Source organism: Chelonia mydas, chromosome 6, assembly GCF_015237465.2.
Source record: "Chelonia mydas isolate rCheMyd1 chromosome 6, rCheMyd1.pri.v2, whole genome shotgun sequence".
Taxonomy (NCBI): domain Eukaryota; kingdom Metazoa; phylum Chordata; order Testudines; family Cheloniidae; genus Chelonia; species Chelonia mydas.
Window position 1 is genome coordinate 1174053 of NC_051246.2, and position 15485 is coordinate 1189537.

At 70.1% G+C, this 15485-nt stretch overlaps 1 protein-coding gene across 1 annotated transcript; it reads right to left on the reverse strand.

Moving 5' to 3' along the window:
• Nucleotides 1-2714: 2714 nt before the first annotated feature.
• On the reverse strand, nucleotides 2715-13043 carry LOC119566508 (serine/threonine-protein kinase NLK2-like). Its single transcript, XM_037901465.2, is given in 12 exon segments — nucleotides 2715-2908; nucleotides 3562-3655; nucleotides 5304-5502; nucleotides 6182-6268; nucleotides 6873-6944; nucleotides 6946-6975; nucleotides 7458-7667; nucleotides 9410-9495; nucleotides 10171-10277; nucleotides 10526-10581; nucleotides 10992-11121; nucleotides 12119-13043. Coding segments are annotated over 12 exon segments (1383 nt in total). The 5' UTR covers nucleotides 12382-13043; the 3' UTR covers nucleotides 2715-2859.
• Between the last annotated feature and the right edge of the window lie 2442 nt (nucleotides 13044-15485).

Consider the following 15485-nt stretch of genomic DNA (forward strand, 5'->3'; position numbering starts at 1 on the left):
GGGGGCTGGAGAGTTTGGCCGTGGCGGATATCGATGACATCTGTGTCTTTAGCCAGACCTGGGACGACCACGTGTCCCAGGAGAGAGGGGGCCGGGTCACCTCCAGGATGTAAAAGCTGGCAAGTGCCAGGTGGGGCTGGCCGAGGTGTCGTACCTGGGCCACAAGGTGGGGGGCGGCTGCCTAAAGCCAGAGCCGGCCGAGGTGGGGGTGATCAGAGACGGGCCTGCCCCCCAGAGTCCAGGCTTTCATTGGGGTGGCGGGCGACTACCGGGGCGATGCTCAGGACCTGCTCCCCATGAAGCCGGGCAGGACTCTGGGGGAGCCTCCTCTCGGGGAGCAGCCTGTCTGCAGGACACACAGCTCACCCGGCTCCACCTTCCTGGGTCCGACCTCGGAGCCTCCAGCCTCCTCTGCCCCTCTGGGCGCTGCCCCCCACGAGTCCACCCAGGCGGGGTCCTGGGGGGGCCAGAGGGTCCTGCCCCCCGACTCCGCAGGCAGCTGGGACTCTCAGCCCACTGGGGACCCAGAGGGTTTATTCGTCGACAGGAGCCCGGCGCAGGGCAGAGCTTGTTAGCACAGGAATCAGGGGCTTTCAGCCACGTCCGTCTTGGGGAGTCCTGGGCCAGACGCCCTGGACTCCCCACTCCAGTCCCCCCACGCAGCCCCCCAGCCACCCCACCTCCGACACCCCCCTTTGCTCCTCCCCCTTCTCTTCGCTTCGGGCCAAAGGTGTCACCTGGTCGCACCCCCCTCCTGGGTCTCAGGTCACACAGGTGCAGACACCTGGGCACCCTCACCGGCCCCTGGGGCCCCAGCAAAATCACACCCCCAGGTCCCACCCCTGAAGCACTGGTGCAGCACACAGGGAAACTGAGGCACACCCAGTATTGGGGCAGGACTGTAAGACTCACGTGCAACAGAACGAGGTGAATAAAACCCCCACGTCGTCACACTGCTAACGAGCTCTGGCCTCCGCTGGGCCCACGCTGGCTGCCGAGTGGGGGGCAGGGCCCCTCCGGCTGCCCCAGGGCCCGTCCAGGGGGACTGGCTGCAGGGAGCTCACGGGGTGAACAGGGGGCTGGACACTCCGAGGTCGGACCCAGGAGGCCCCTTGCCCTGGACAGCGAGTCCCCCGAGTCCTGGCAGTCCCACAGCACCGGGCCTGGGACTCCGGGACAGTGGGGTCCCAGTGCCGGGCGAGGGGTCCCCCGTGTGCCCTCCCCCCCCAGCCCCAGAGGGGCCATGTCCCGGTGCCGGGCGAGGGTTCCCCCGTGTGCCCAACCTTCCCCCCCCGCCCCAGAGGGCCCACGTCCCAGCGCCGGGCGAGGAGTCCCCCGTGTGCCCAGCCCCCCCGCCCCAGAGGGGCCACGTCCCGGCGCCGGGCGAGGGGACCCCGTGTGCCCAGCCCCCCCCCGCCCCAGAGGGGCCACGTCCCGGCGCCGGGCGAGGGGACCCCGTGTGCCCAGCCCCCCCCCGCCTCAGAGGGGCCACGTCCCGTTGCTGGGCGAGGGGTCCCCCGTGTGCCCAGCCCCCCCGCCCCAGAGGGGCCACGTCCCGGGGCCGGGCGAGGGGTCCCCCATGTGCCCAGCCCCCCCCGCCCCAGAGGGGCCACGTCCCGGCGCCGAGCGAGGGGTCCCCTGTATCACCAGAGCCCCACCCCAGAAGCAGCCGCGTCTCGCCCGCGCCCTGGAAGGAAAAGCCCGGCCGCGAACGTGCCAGCAGAATTTAATGCCGAGCCGGCCGGTTCGATTCAGTTACGAAACCCCCAACCCCGCGCCCGAGCGGCCCAAGTTTCCAGGGTCTTTTCGGTCGCCCCCTTTGCAAGGAAAAACCAGCGGGGAGAATCGGGGCGAAGCCGCAGCCCAGAGCCGCCGAAACCCGAAATTAAACCCGGGCCGGAAACAGCCACAGCGCCGGGGGGCGGGCGGGGGCGGAGATTTTGGGAGCAGTGAATTCATACAAATTCCCAGCCTCTCCCAGCGGGGGGCGCTGTGGGGCGCTGGCTGGTGGGGGGGGGAACTCCTGGGGGGGAGGTCAGTGGTTGGGGGCTGAAATGGGGCCCCGGGGGTTGCTGGGGTGGGGCTGGGGAAAGAGGGGGCGCAGGGCGCAGAGAAATTGGGGCAGCGTTAAGGGGAAAGGAGGGGGGCTGTATTCACAGTGCAGCCTTGGGAATTTGGGGGGAAAGGGCTGGTTTTGGGGGGCTCCTGGTTCCAGTGCAGCCTCAGGGGAGCTTGGGGGGTGGGGCGTGGGAGGGATTTGGGGCTCAAGGTAGGTTTGTTTCTAGTGCAGACTCAGAGAAATTCAGGGGTGCTTGGGGGACGTTTTGGGGGGCCGGGGGGGGTGTCGTGTTTCCTGAGCAGACGCAGGGGAAACGAGGAGGGCAGGGCAGGTTCGGGGGTGGGGGCATTGACAGTGCAAACTACGAGGACTTTGGGGGTGCTGTGGGGTGGTTTGGGGGGCTCAGCTTTCCAGTGCAGAGACAGGGGAATTTGGGGTTGCTGAGGCAAGAGACGGGGAGTCTCGTTTCCAGTGCAGGCTCAAAGGAATTTGGGGGTGCAGTGGGGTTCATTTTTCCAGTGCAAACTCAGGGGGTTTGGGGGGCCTCAGGGGGTGGCTGTATTCCCAGTGCAGACTCAGGGGGTTTGGGGGTGCAGGGAGGTTCGGGGGGGGGCTAGGGGCGGCCGTGTTGCGGCACGGACTCGAGGGGTCCCTTTCGTTTCAGCTCCAGGACCCTTGGTCTTTTCCCCCCAGTTCAGCAGGCAATTCGGGGTGTGTCCCGCCGAGGCCGGCTGGCTCCGTCCCCCCCTTTCTCCTTCCTTCTGGCCACCCCCGAACCCCAAATCTGCCGCCAGCCGCCTTCATCTCTCGTCCTTCTTCGAAACTTTCGACGAATGCCAGGCCGTCGACCTGCGGGGGAACGAGCGTCCGAATGCAGCACGGGGGGCTGGGGGGGAGCTGTGGGGAGCAGGGTGGGGGGCTGGCTGTGGGATGGGGTGAAGGTGCTGTGGGGCGCAGGCCTGTGGGGGGGCACCGGGGGGCGCTGTGGTGCGGACGGTGGCGGGGGGGGAGCGCCGTGGGGCGCAGGCCGGTGGGAGGGGCGCCGTGGGGCGGGGGGGCGCCGTGGGGCACAGGCCGGTGGGAGGGGCGCCGTGGGGCGGGGGGCGCCGTGGGGCACAGGCCGGTGGGGTGGGCGCCGTGGGGCGGGGGGTGCTGTGGTGCGGACGGTGGCGGGGGGGCGCCATAGGGCGCAGGCCGGTGGGGGGGGCGCCGTGGGGCGGGGGGCGCCGTGGGGCACAGGCCGGTGGGGTGGGCGCCGTGGGGCGGGGGGTGCTGTGGTGTGGACGGTGGCGGGGGGGCGCCGTAGGGTGCAGGCCGGTGGGGGGGGGGGCGCCGTGGGGCGGGGGGCGCCGTGGGGCGCAGGCCGGTGGGGGGACGCCATGGGGCGGGGGGCGCTGTGGGGCGCAGGCCGGTGGGGGGGCGCCGTGGGGCACAGGCCGGTGGGGGGGGCGCCGTGGGGCGCAGGCCGGTGGGGGGGGCACCGTGGGGCGGGGGGCGCTCACCGGATGAAGGTTTTGAAGGCGGCCGAGTTGGGGTTGATGCACAGCGGGACCCGCGTCCCCTTCTGCTGATCCAGGATGAAGCTGTGAACCAGCTCTGCAAAAGAGGGGGGCAGCTCCAGATCTGGGGGGCCACAGGGGGGGAATTCACTGGGGGGGCTGGAGAGGAGGTGTGGGGAACAGATCCAAACCGGGGGGGTCCCTTGTGGGGGTGGAGGGTGGCTGTGGGAGCTAGAGGGAGTCTATGGGGGTTCATGCAAGGGGGGCTGGTGTTTGGGGGGGGTTTGGAGGGGTATTAGGGGTTTGGGGTCACAGCAGGAGGTCCCAGGGGATGAGGGTCAGTTTTAGGGGGGCTGTGGGGGCCCCGGGGTAGGTCAGTGTGCGGGGTGATGGGGGACAGCAGGGGGCCCAGGCAGGAAGGGTCAGTGTGTGGGGGTGAAGGGGGTCCCCAGTGGGGGAGGGGCAGCATGTGGGGGCGATGGGGGCCTGGCGGGGGAGGGTCAGTGTGGGGGGGCAAGGGGGGGCCCTGTGGGGGGGTCAGAGTGTGGGGACGGCGGGGGGGCAGCGGGTGCCCAGCGGGGGGGCAGTGTGGGGGCCCGTTGGGGGGGCTCAGTGTGTGTGGGCGGTGGAGGGGCGGCGGGCGGCTTGTCAGCATGTGGGGGCGACGGGGGTCCCCAGTGGGGGACGGTCAGTGTGGGGGGGCAACTGGGGGCCTGGCGGGGGGGTCAGCATGTGAAGCAGGGTGCAGCAGGGGGCCGGCGGGGGGCAGCGTGTGAGGGCGACAGGGGGGGCCTCAGGGGTCACCTTTGGCCTGCCAGACGGCGCGCAGGGCCCGCTCGTCGGCGTCGTCGAAGCGGGGGGCCATGGGGGGCAGAGTGTGGGGCCCGGTGGGGGGCTGTGGGGGATGACGGGGGGCGACAGGGGGCCGTGGAGGGCGACAGGGGGGCGATGGGGGCGCGGCGGGGCTCACCTTTGGCCTGCCAGACGGAGCGCAGGGCCCGCTCGTCGGCGTCGTCGAAGCGGGGGGCCGCGGGGGGCAGTGTGTGGGGCCCGGCGGGGGGTGACGGGGGGGCGACGGGGGGTGGCGGGGCTCACCTTTGGCCTGCCAGACGGAGCGCAGGGCCCGCTCGTCGGCGTCGTCGAAGCGGGGGGCCGTGTGTGGGGCCTAGCGGGGGGCCGCGGGGGCCCGGCGGGGGGCCCGGTGGGGGGCAGCGTGTGGGGGCCGGCGGTGGGGCGACAGGGGGGCGACGGGGCTCACCTTTGGCCTGCCAGACGGAGCGCAGGGCCCGCTCATCGGCGTCATCGAAGCGGGGGGCCGCGGGGGGCAGCGTGTGGGGCCCGGCGGGGAGCTGTGGGGGGTGACGGGGGGCGACAGGGGACCGCGGGGGGGCGACGGGGGGGCGACGGGGGGCGGCGGGGCTCACCTTTGGCCTGCCAGACGGAGCGCAGGGCCCGCTCGTCGGCGTCGTCGAAGCAGGGGGCAGCGTGTGGGGCCCGGCGGGGGGCTGTGGGGGGTGATGGGGGGCGACAGGGGGCCGTGCAGGGCGACGGGGGGGCGACGGGGGGCGGCGGGGCTCACCTTTGGCCTGCCAGACGGCGCGCAGGGCCCGCTCGTCGGCGTCGTCGAAGCGGGGGGCCGCCGGGGGGCAGAGTGTGGGGCCCGGCGGGGAGCTGTGGGGGGTGACGGGGGGCGACAGGGGACCGCGGGGGGCGACGGGGGGGCGACGGGGGGCGGCGGGGCTCACCTTTGGCCTGCCAGACGGAGCGCAGGGCCCGCTCGTCGGCGTCGTCGAAGCGGGGGGCCGCGGGGGGCTCCAAATCGGGGGCGTAGACGCGCCCCGAGGCCAGGCGGGGGCAGCAGCGGCAGATGGTCGTGTGGAAGCGGAGTCGACCCTCCTGCAGGTACGGGTGGGCCAGCGCCTCCCGCGCCGAGATCCGCCGGGCCTGCCGAGAGCCAGCGTGGGACCCCGGCGTCCGGGGGGACCCCCAGCGCTCCCGGGGCCCCGGCGTCCGGGCGGGCCACCCCCAGCGCTCCTGGGGCCCCGGCGTCCGGGCAGGGAACCCCCAGCGCTCCTGGGGACCCCGGCGTCCGGGCGGGGAGCCCCCAGCGCTCCCGGGGCCCCGGCGTCCGGGCAGGGAACCCCCATTAATCCCAGGGACCCCGGAGTCCGGGAGGGGAACCCCCAGTGCTCCCAGGGACCCCGGCATCCGGGCGGGGAACCCCCAGCACTCCCAGGGACCCAGGCGTCTGGGTGGGCAACCCCCACTACTCCCAGGGACCCCAGCGTCCAGACAGGGAACCCCCAGCGCTCCTAGGGGCCCCGGCGTCCGGGGGGGGGCAACCCAGTGCTCCCAGGGACCCCGGCATCCGGGAGGGGGGTAATCCCAGCGCTCCCAGGGGCCCCGGCGTCCGGGCGGGCAACCCCCAGCTCTCCCGGGGACCCACGCATCCAGGCGGGGAACCCCCACTACTCCCAGGGACCCCAGCGTCCGGGCAGGGAACCCCCATTACTCCCAGGAGCCCCGGCGTCCTGGCAGGCAACCCCCAGCGCTCCCAGGGACCCCAGTGTCAGGGCGGGGAGCCCCCAGTGCTCCCCGGGACCCTGGCGTCCGGGCGACTCACGGGGTCGAAGACCAGCAGACGGCAGAGCAGGTGAACGGCCTCGTGGGTCGCCTCCCCCGACAGCAGGTGCAGCACGGACAGCGCGGGCTGGACGGACGGACGGACGGACGCGGAGCCTGAGTGGGGCTCCCCGCCCAGCCCCCCGCTTCGCACAGCCCCCCGTCCCAGTCCCCTGCTTCCCCCGCCCAGCCCCCCGCTTCCCACAGCCCCCCGTCCCAGCCCCCTGCTTCCCCCGCCCAGCCCCCCGCTTCCCACAGCCCCCCGTCCCAGCCCCCTGCTTCCCCCGCCCAGCCCTCTGCTTCCCACAGCCCCCCGTCCCAGTCCCCTGCTTCCCCCGCCCAGCGCCCCGCTTCCCACAGCCCCCCGTCCCAGCCCCCTGCTTCCCCCGCCCAGCCCTCTGCTTCCCACAGCCCCCCGTCCCAGCCCCCAGTTTCCCCTGCCCAGCCCCCTGCTTCCCACAGCCCCCGTCCCAGCCCCCCGCTTCCCCCGCCCAGCCCCCTGCTTCCCACAGCCCCCGTCCCAGCCCCCCGCATCCCCTGCCCAGCCCCCATCCCAGCCCCCCATCCCTGCCCCACCCCCTGATCCCAGCCCCCCCACATCCCCCTCAGCTCACCACCCTGATCCCAGCCCCCCACTTCCCACAGCCCCCCCATACCTTCCCCCCAGCCCCCATGGCCCCCCGGGGTCTCACCGGTTTGTGGGCGCCCCGCAGCACGTGGGCCCGGGCCCCCTCGCAGGCCGAGCGCAGGGCGTGGGGAGGGGGGGGTGCCGAGTAGGTCGGTGATCAGGTCCAGCTGCGGGGAGGGAGGGGAGTTATTGGGGGGTGCGAGAGCCTCCCCCCATGCAACCCACCCCCCACTAGCCTCTCCCCCCGATTCCCTTCCCCACTCCCTCCCTTCCCCAATCCCCTCCCCACCTCTCCCCTCCCCCCAGATCCCCTCCCTCACCTCTCCGCTCCCCCCAATCCCCTCCCCACTCCCTCCCCTCCACCACCTCTCCCCTCCCCCCAGATCCCCTCCCCCACCTCTCCCCTCCCCCAATCCCCTCCCCACTCCCTCCCCTCCCCCCAGATCCCCTCCTCCACCTCTCCCCTCCCCCCAGATCCCCTCCCCCACCTCTCCCCTCCCCCAATCCCCTCCCCACTCCCTTCCCTCCCCCCAGATCCCCTCCCCCACCTCTCCCCTCCCCCCATCCCCTTCTCACTCCTTCCCCTCCCCCCAGATCCCCTCCTCCACCTCTCCCCTCCCCCCAGATCCCCTCCCCCCAATCCCCCCACCTGCTGGATGGGGCTGGGGGCCTGGAAGAGAACCCGCCGGCTCAGCAGCTCGGCGAAGATGCAGCCGACGGCCCAGAGGTCGACGGGGGCTCCGTAGTGGGGGGTGCCCATGAGGATCTCGGGGGCCCGGTAGTACTGGGTCACCACCTCCTGCGTCATGGGCTGCCCCTCGTCCGGCTCCTCCAGCCGCGCCAGCCCGAAGTCGCAGATCTGCCGCGGGGAGGGGGGTGAGCCCGGACGCCTGGGTCCCCCCGGGAACGCTGCGGGGAACCCAACCCGGACGCCTGGGTTCCCGGCCCATCCCAGTTTCTGGGGAGCACTGCAGGGCCCCCTAGTGGAACAGGCCCAGACACCTGGGTCCCTTCCCGTCCCGGTCTCTGGCAGCCGTCCCGGACGCCTGGGTCCCTTCTCCTGTCCCGGTGTCTGGGAGCCGTCCCGGACGCCTGGGTCCCTTCCCCTGTCCCGGTGTCTGGCAGCCGTCCCGGACGCCTGGGTCCCTTCCCCTGTCCTGGTCTCTGGGAGCCGTCCCGGACGCCTGCATCCCTTCCCCTGACCCGGTGTCTGGGAGCCGTCCCGGACGCCTGCATCCCTTCCCCTGACCCGGTGTCTGGGAGCCGTCCCGGACACCTGCGTCCCTTCCCCTGTCCCGGTCTCTGGGAGCCGTCCCGGACGCCTGCGTCCCTTCCCCTGTCCCGGTCTCTGGGAGCCGTCCCGGACGCCTGCATCCCTTCCCCTGACCCGGTGTCTGGGAGCCGTCCCGGACGCCTGGGTCCCTTCCCCTGTCCTGGTCTCTGGGAGCCGTCCCGGACGCCTGCGTCCCTTCCCCTGTCCCGGTGCCTGGCAGCCGTCCCGGACGCCTGGGTCCCTTCCCCTGTCCCGGTCTCTGGGAGCCGTCCCGGACGCCTGCGTCCCTTCCCCTGTCCCGGTGTCTGGGAGCCGTCCCGGACACCTGCGTCCCTTCCCCTGTCCCGGTCTCTGGGAGCCGTCCCGGACGCCTGCATCCCTTCCCCTGACCCGGTGTCTGGGAGCCGTCCCGGACACCTGCGTCCCTTCCCCTGTCCCGGTCTCTGGGAGCCGTCCCGGACGCCTGCATCCCTTCCCCTGACCCGGTGTCTGGGAGCCGTCCCGGACACCTGCGTCCCTTCCCCTGTCCCGGTCTCTGGGAGCCGTCCCGGACGCCTGGGTCCCTTCCCCTGTCCTGGTCTCTGGGAGCCGTCCCGGACGCCTGCATCCCTTCCCCTGTCCCAGTGTCTGGCAGCCGTCCCGGACGCCTGGGTCCCATCCCCTGTCCCGGTCTCTGGGAGCCGTCCTGGACGCCTGGGTCCCTTCCCCTGTCCTGGTCTCTGGGAGCCGTCCCGGACGCCTGCGTCCCTTCCCCTGTCCCGGTGCCTGGCAGCCGTCCCGGACGCCTGGGTCCCTTCCCCTGTCCCGGTCTCTGGGAGCCGTCCCGGACGCCTGCGTCCCTTCCCCTGTCCCGGTGTCTGGGAGCCGTCCCGGACACCTGCGTCCCTTCCCCTGTCCCGGTCTCTGGGAGCCGTCCCGGACGCCTGCATCCCTTCCCCTGACCCGGTGTCTGGGAGCCGTCCCGGACACCTGCGTCCCTTCCCCTGTCCCGGTCTCTGGGAGCCGTCCCGGACGCCTGGGTCCCTTCCCCTGTCCTGGTCTCTGGGAGCCGTCCCGGACGCCTGCATCCCTTCCCCTGTCCCAGTGTCTGGCAGCCGTCCCGGACGCCTGGGTCCCATCCCCTGTCCCGGTCTCTGGGAGCCGTCCTGGACGCCTGGGTCCCTTCCCCTGTCCTGGTCTCTGGGAGCCGTCCCGGACGCCTGCGTCCCTTCCCCTGTCCCGGTGTCTGGCAGCCGTCCCGGACGCCTGGGTCCCTTCCCCTGTCCCGGTCTCTGGGAGCCGTCCCGGACGCCTGGGTCCCATCCCAGAGGCTGGGGGGCATCTCTCACCTTGAGGACGCAGTTGCTGTTCACCAGCAGGTTTCCTGGCTTGATGTCCCGATGGAGAACGCCGGCCGAGTGCAAATATTTCAGACCTGCAGGGAGGGGGGCAGCGTTGTGGGGGGGGGGTTGGGGACCCCTGAAATCTGCCCTTCTCCCTGCTCAGGGACCCCACCCAGGTTCCCTTCCCCCTTCCCCCCCAGTGCCGAGATAAGCGGGGGAGGAGGGCAGGAGCCGAGAAGGGGCCGGTGACATATGGGGGGAGGCAGGGTGGCCCGGTGGGGGGCGGGGGGGTTGGAGTATACTGGGGATGGTGTATTGGGGTGGCTGAGGATGGATATCTGGGGGGCCCTGGGGATTGGGTGAGCCTGGGGGGGTGCTCAAGGGGCCTGGGGAGATTGGGAGGCTCTGGGGGTCCGTGGAGGGTCTAGAGGGTTTTTGGTGGGCCCAGGGAGGTTTGGGGGGCCCTAGGAGGTTTGGAGGGTCCTGGGGCACCCTGGGAGGTTGGGGGGGCCCTGGGGTGCCCTGGGAGGTTGGGGGTGCCCTGGGAGGTTTGGAGGGTCCTGGGGCACCCTGGGAGGTTGGGGGGGCCCTGGGGTGCCCTGGGAGGTTGGGGGTGCCCTGGGAGGTTTGGAGGGTCCTGGGGCACCCTGGGAGGTTGGGGGGGCCCTGGGGTGCCCTGGGAGGTTGGGGGGGCCCTGGAAGGTTTGGGGGGGCCCAGGGAGGTTTGGGGGGGGCCCGGGGAGGTTTGGGGGGGCCCTGGGTCTCACCGCGCAGGATCTGGTAGAGGAAGACCTTGATGTGCTCGGCGCTCAGCGGCTGGGGGGACACGATCACCTTGTGCAGGTCGCTCTGCATCAGCTCCGTGAGCACGTAGCTACCGCCCGGCGCGGGGTCAAGGGCGCAGCTCGGGGGGCAGAGCCCCATGGCCCTCCCGCTCCCATCCCCCCCTGGCCCCCCAGCTCCCTGCCCCCAGCCTCCCCTCTGTCAGCAGGTAGCTACAAGTTCTGCCCCCAATAACCCCCCTGGACCCCTAACCGCCCCCGGCACTTCCCACTGCTGCCAGTTACCCCCCAGGGCAACCCCCCACGGTTCCCCCCAGCCCCTCCCCACGCGGGCGGATACATCTCCTCGAAGCAGTCGATCTGGGGGGGCTGCAGGATATCCAGCGCTGACAGCACCTGAGGGGCACCGATGGGGGGGTGAGACAAAAGAGGGGAGCCCCCAGATACCCCCACAGGGTCCCAGAGCCAGCCCCATGGCGTCCCTGGGACTGGCCAGCCAGAGCCCCCAGCCCCATCCCTCTGCCCCCCACTGCAACCCCCAGCCCCACGGCATCCTCCATACAGCAACCCCCACTCCTCTGTCACAGCCCCACCCACTGACCCATAGCCCCCAGCCCCACTGCAACCCCCAGCCCCACGGCATCCTCCATACAGTAAACTGGTAAATTATAGGGCTTCATAAACACCCCCCCTCAATCCAACCCACAGCCCCCCACAACTGCTACCCCTGCCCCATCCCTCCTAAACCCTCACGCCTGCCATCCTGGTGCCCCCGGCAAACCCCCCGCCCCCCGCCCCCCCCTCACGTTCTCATGTTTGAAGGAACAGAGCATCTTGAGTTCCCGAAACACCCGTTTGCAGGAGACGAGATTCTGGAAAACATTCGGCATCTTCTTCAGCGCGACCCGCTTCCCGTCCCGGGGGTCCGTGACCGACCTGGGGAGACAGACGGACGCGGTGCCCCTCACTCCCGACCCACAGCCCCTGCCAGCCCAGCCCTGCCCCCCCAGCCCTGCCGATGCCCCTCACTCCCGACCCGCAGCCCCCCCAGCTCTGCCGGTGCCCCTCACTCCCGACCCACAGCCCCTGCCAGCCCAGCCCTGCCCCCCAGCCCTGCCGATGCCCCTCACTCCCGACCCGCAGCCCCCCCAGCCCTGCCGGTGCCCCTCACTCCCGACCCACAGCCCCTGCCAGCCCAGCCCTGCCCCCCAGCCCTGCCGATGCCCCCCACTCCCGACCCGCAGCCCCCTGCCAGCCCAGCCCTGCCCCCCAGCTCTGCCGGTGCCCCTCACTCCCGACCTGCAGCCCCCCTGCCAGTCCGGCCCTGCCCCCCCCAGCTCTGCCGGTGCCCCTCACTCCCGACCCGCAGCCCCCCCAGCCCTGCCGGTGCCCCTCACTCCCAACCCACAGCCCCTGCCAGCCCAGCCCTGCCCCCCAGCCCTGCTGGTGCCCCCCACTCCCGACCCACAGCCCCCCCAACCCCGGCCCGGCCCCCCCAGCCCTGCTGGTGCCCCTCGCTCCCGACCCGCAGCCCCTGCCAGCCCAGCCCCGCCCCCCCCAGCTCTGCCGGTGCCCCTCGCTCCCGACCCGCAGCCCCTGCCAGCCCGGCCCTGCCCCCCAGCCCTGCCGGTGCCCCTCACTCCTGACCCACAGCCCCCTGCCCCCCCCAGCTCTGCCGGTGCCCCTCACTCCCGACCTGCAGCCCCCCTGCCAGTCCGGCCCTGCCCCCCCCAGCTCTGCCGGTGCCCCTCACTCCCGACTCGCAGCCCCCTGCTAGCCCAGCCCTGCCCCCCCAGCTCTGCCGGTGCCCCTCACTCCCGACCCCCAGCTCCTGCCAGCCCGGCCCTGCGCCCCCAGCTCTGCCGGTGCCCCTCACTCCCGACCCCCAGCCCCTGCCAGCCCGGCCCTGCGCCCCCCAACCCCCGGCTCTTACCACACGACTCCGAAGGCGCCGTAGCCGATGGGCCGATCCGGTTCGGGTTCCACCGTCATTCGGGCCGGTGCCGGCGGGGTCTGGGCCAGCGCCGGCTGATGCTGCTGTTGGGGCGACCCCCCCTGCACCCCAGCGGGGCAGTAAAATTTCTGGGGCGCCCCCAGCCCAGCTGCCAGGGGGGGCTGGATCAGCCCTGTCAGTGCCCCCAGAACATTGCTACATAGCTGGGTCTGGAGGGCGGGGTTGGGGCCCTGGAAGGCCATTGGGGAGCAGCTGTGGGGTTCGGGGGGATGGGCAGGTGCTGCAGGGGTGGGGGGCTGGAGCCGGGAGGCTGGAGGGGAGGATTAGGGGGGTGGGGGGATGGGATGAGAAGCAGACCCTAATGGGGCGAGTGGGGGGGGATGCTGGGAGTACCGAGGTGTCTGGAGGAGTGGGCAGGATGAGGAGAGGCTGGGGTGGGAACTGGGGGTGCTGGGAATTGGGGGGCTGTGGGGAAGGGAATTGGGGGGCAGGGAATTGGGGGCTGTGGGGCCGGGATTTGGGGGGCAGGGAATTGGGGGCTGCGGGGCCGGGATTTAGAGGGCAGGGAATTGGGGTCCGTGGGGCAGGGAAGCGGGGGGCTCTGGGCGGGTTATTGGGGGGCTGGATGTGTCGGGGGAGAGAAGCTGGCGGGGCTGCACTTTAAGCTCCTACTGTAAACAACCCCGGCTGGGCTGGGGGGGCAGGGCGGGATCGGGGGCACAGGGCCCCCCCAGTACCTAAATCGCATCCATCCCCCCCGAGCCCCGGGGCGGGGGTGCAGGGCTGGGGGCGCAGCGGGAGGGGACGCGTGGGGGGGCGCAGCGGGGGGGGGCGAAGGGCTGGGGGGCAGCGGGGGGGCGCGGGGGTCCCCCCGCGATGGGCTCCGGGAGCGGCCCCAGGCCCGGCGGCGCGGGCGGCGCAAGGATGCGGCGGCTCCGGCTGGTCCTTTGTTAAAGGCAACGGCGCGGGGGGGCGGGGGGGGACGGAGACTCCGCCCAGCTGGGAAAAATCCCCCGGACAGAAATCGGGCAGGGGGTGGGGGGCGTGAGGGGGGGGTGGATGGGGTTAGAGAGAGAGAGAGGGGGGGGGGGGTGGATGGGGATAGATAGATAGAGAGAAAGATGGAGATAGAGAGAGAGAGAGAGAGATAGATAGATAGATAGATAGATAGATAGACAGAGGGGGTGGATGGGGATAGATAGATAGATAGATGGGGGGTGTATGGGGATAGATAGATAGACAGATAGATAGATAGATAGATAGATAGATAGATAGATAGATGGGGTGGATGGGGATAGATAGATAGATAGATAGATGGGGTGGATGGGGATAGATAGATAGATAGATAGATAGATAGATAGATAGATAGATAGATAGATAGATGGGGGGTGTATGGGGATAGATAGATAGATAGATAGATAGATAGAGAGAGAGAGATAGATAGACAGAGGGGGTGGATGGGGATAGATAGATAGATAGATAGATGGGGGGTGTATGGGGATAGATAGATAGACAGATAGACAGAGGGGGTGGATGGGGATAGATAGATAGAGAGAGAGATAGAGGGGGTGGATGGGGGGAGATAGAGAGACAGAGACGGGGGTAGATGGAAGGGGATGTCTGGAGATACACAGTCAGTAAACTGGTAAATTGTACAGTCAATTGCTTGAACTGTGGCCCTATCCCCTGCACTGCCCCTTCCCCCTGAGACCCCGCCCCAGCTCCGCCCCTTCCCCTGAGACCCCGCCCCTGCACCGCCCCTTCCCCAAGGCTCCGCCCTCGCTCCACCTCTGCCCGCCTCCACTCCACCCCCTCCCCCGAGGCCCCGCCCACCTGCCGCTCCCTGCTCTCCACCCTCCTCCAAGCGGCTGATGGGCAGTGTCACTGGCCTGCTGTGGGGGGGGTGCTGAGTATCTTCCCCCCATGGGTGTTTGAGCCCCGGGGCACCCCGGAGTCGGTGCCGAGGCCCGGCCCCCGGCCTGCCCTGGCTCCGCCGGGTTCCGGCCGCGCGCCGGGTGAGGGTTCAGCGTGACTCCAGGCCGCGTCTCTCGGGCCCCGTCGCGGGAGCAGGTCCTGTTTGACAGCTGAGCGCTCGGTTAGGGGACGTTCCCGGCCCCGGTTCCCCCAAACGAATCCCGCTCTGCTACGGACCAGCCCCGCTCTGGGCCCGGCAGCCGTTCCCGCAGCCACGGTCGCCTCTTGGCCGTCGGAGCGCCTAGACACACCGGGCGCTCGGTTTTCCGGTCTGCCGATCGTGCCCCCCTCCCCCCCCGCGGGGGGGGTGCGAATCTCAGTGCCCAGGGCACAGCGCAACTTGCCCGAGGTGAATCCGGCCCCGACTGCAGCCGCAGCCAAAAGAAAAGGGAACTTGCCGCTCTGGGTTGTGAGATCTGTAAGCACAGCCCGGCTTGGGGGAAACCCGTCGCCCCGACGGCCCTTTTGCCCAAAGGTGTGGTCTCTTCTCTCCAGACCCTGCCCACGTGTTGGGCCACTGTCTTTTGCAAGGACAGCCTGGCATCCCCATAGCTGGGCCGGGCTGCCTGATGTGCCCAGGACCATAACGAAACTCCGTGACCTCAAAACCAAACTAGGCAATCCGCCACTGCAAAACCACAGCAAGGGCATCAAGGAAACGCCTTTGCAAAACCCCATGAAAACAACACCACGGCCGTTGCGAAAACAACCAGGACAACAACGGTAAAAACTACCGAATCATTGCAGAAAGAACCGGGAAAAACCATCGCAAAAACCTCACAGCAAAGACGTCACAAAAGTGACAAGGAAGAAGTCGCAAAACCGCTGAACCCCAGACACTGCAAAGACAGCAAAGGCAAAGATTGCAACCATGCAAAATCAGCAGCAAAAACGTTGCCAAAAGAAGGAGAAACCGTTGCAAAAATGACAAGGAAAAAACCTGGCAAAAAGCAACACCGCCACAAAGCCAACACAAACCCTGCCATCACCCCAAAGTCAGCGACAAAAACTTTGGCAAAAGCCAGGAAAACACTTTGCAGAAACGAAACAATTACAAAACCCACAAAGCCTGGGCTGTCGCGTGGTGGTTTGCATTTGAAATCACACTCCACGCCCGGGCAGCACGAATCGAGCTGGCATTTGGTGGGCAAGCCACTGCTTTGGATATCTGCTCACGGAATAGGGATTATAACTTCTAATTCTACAGTCTGAGACAATATATTCATGTCATGTTTAAGAAAAGTTTTGTAAATGAGTTCCAACAGTTCATGGATTAGGGCCCCAATCTTATGGGGATCCAGGAGCTTCTGTAGGGACTATTGAGGTTCATCTTTCTATCGACCCAATGGGACCCAGTGCTCAGTCTAGAAGG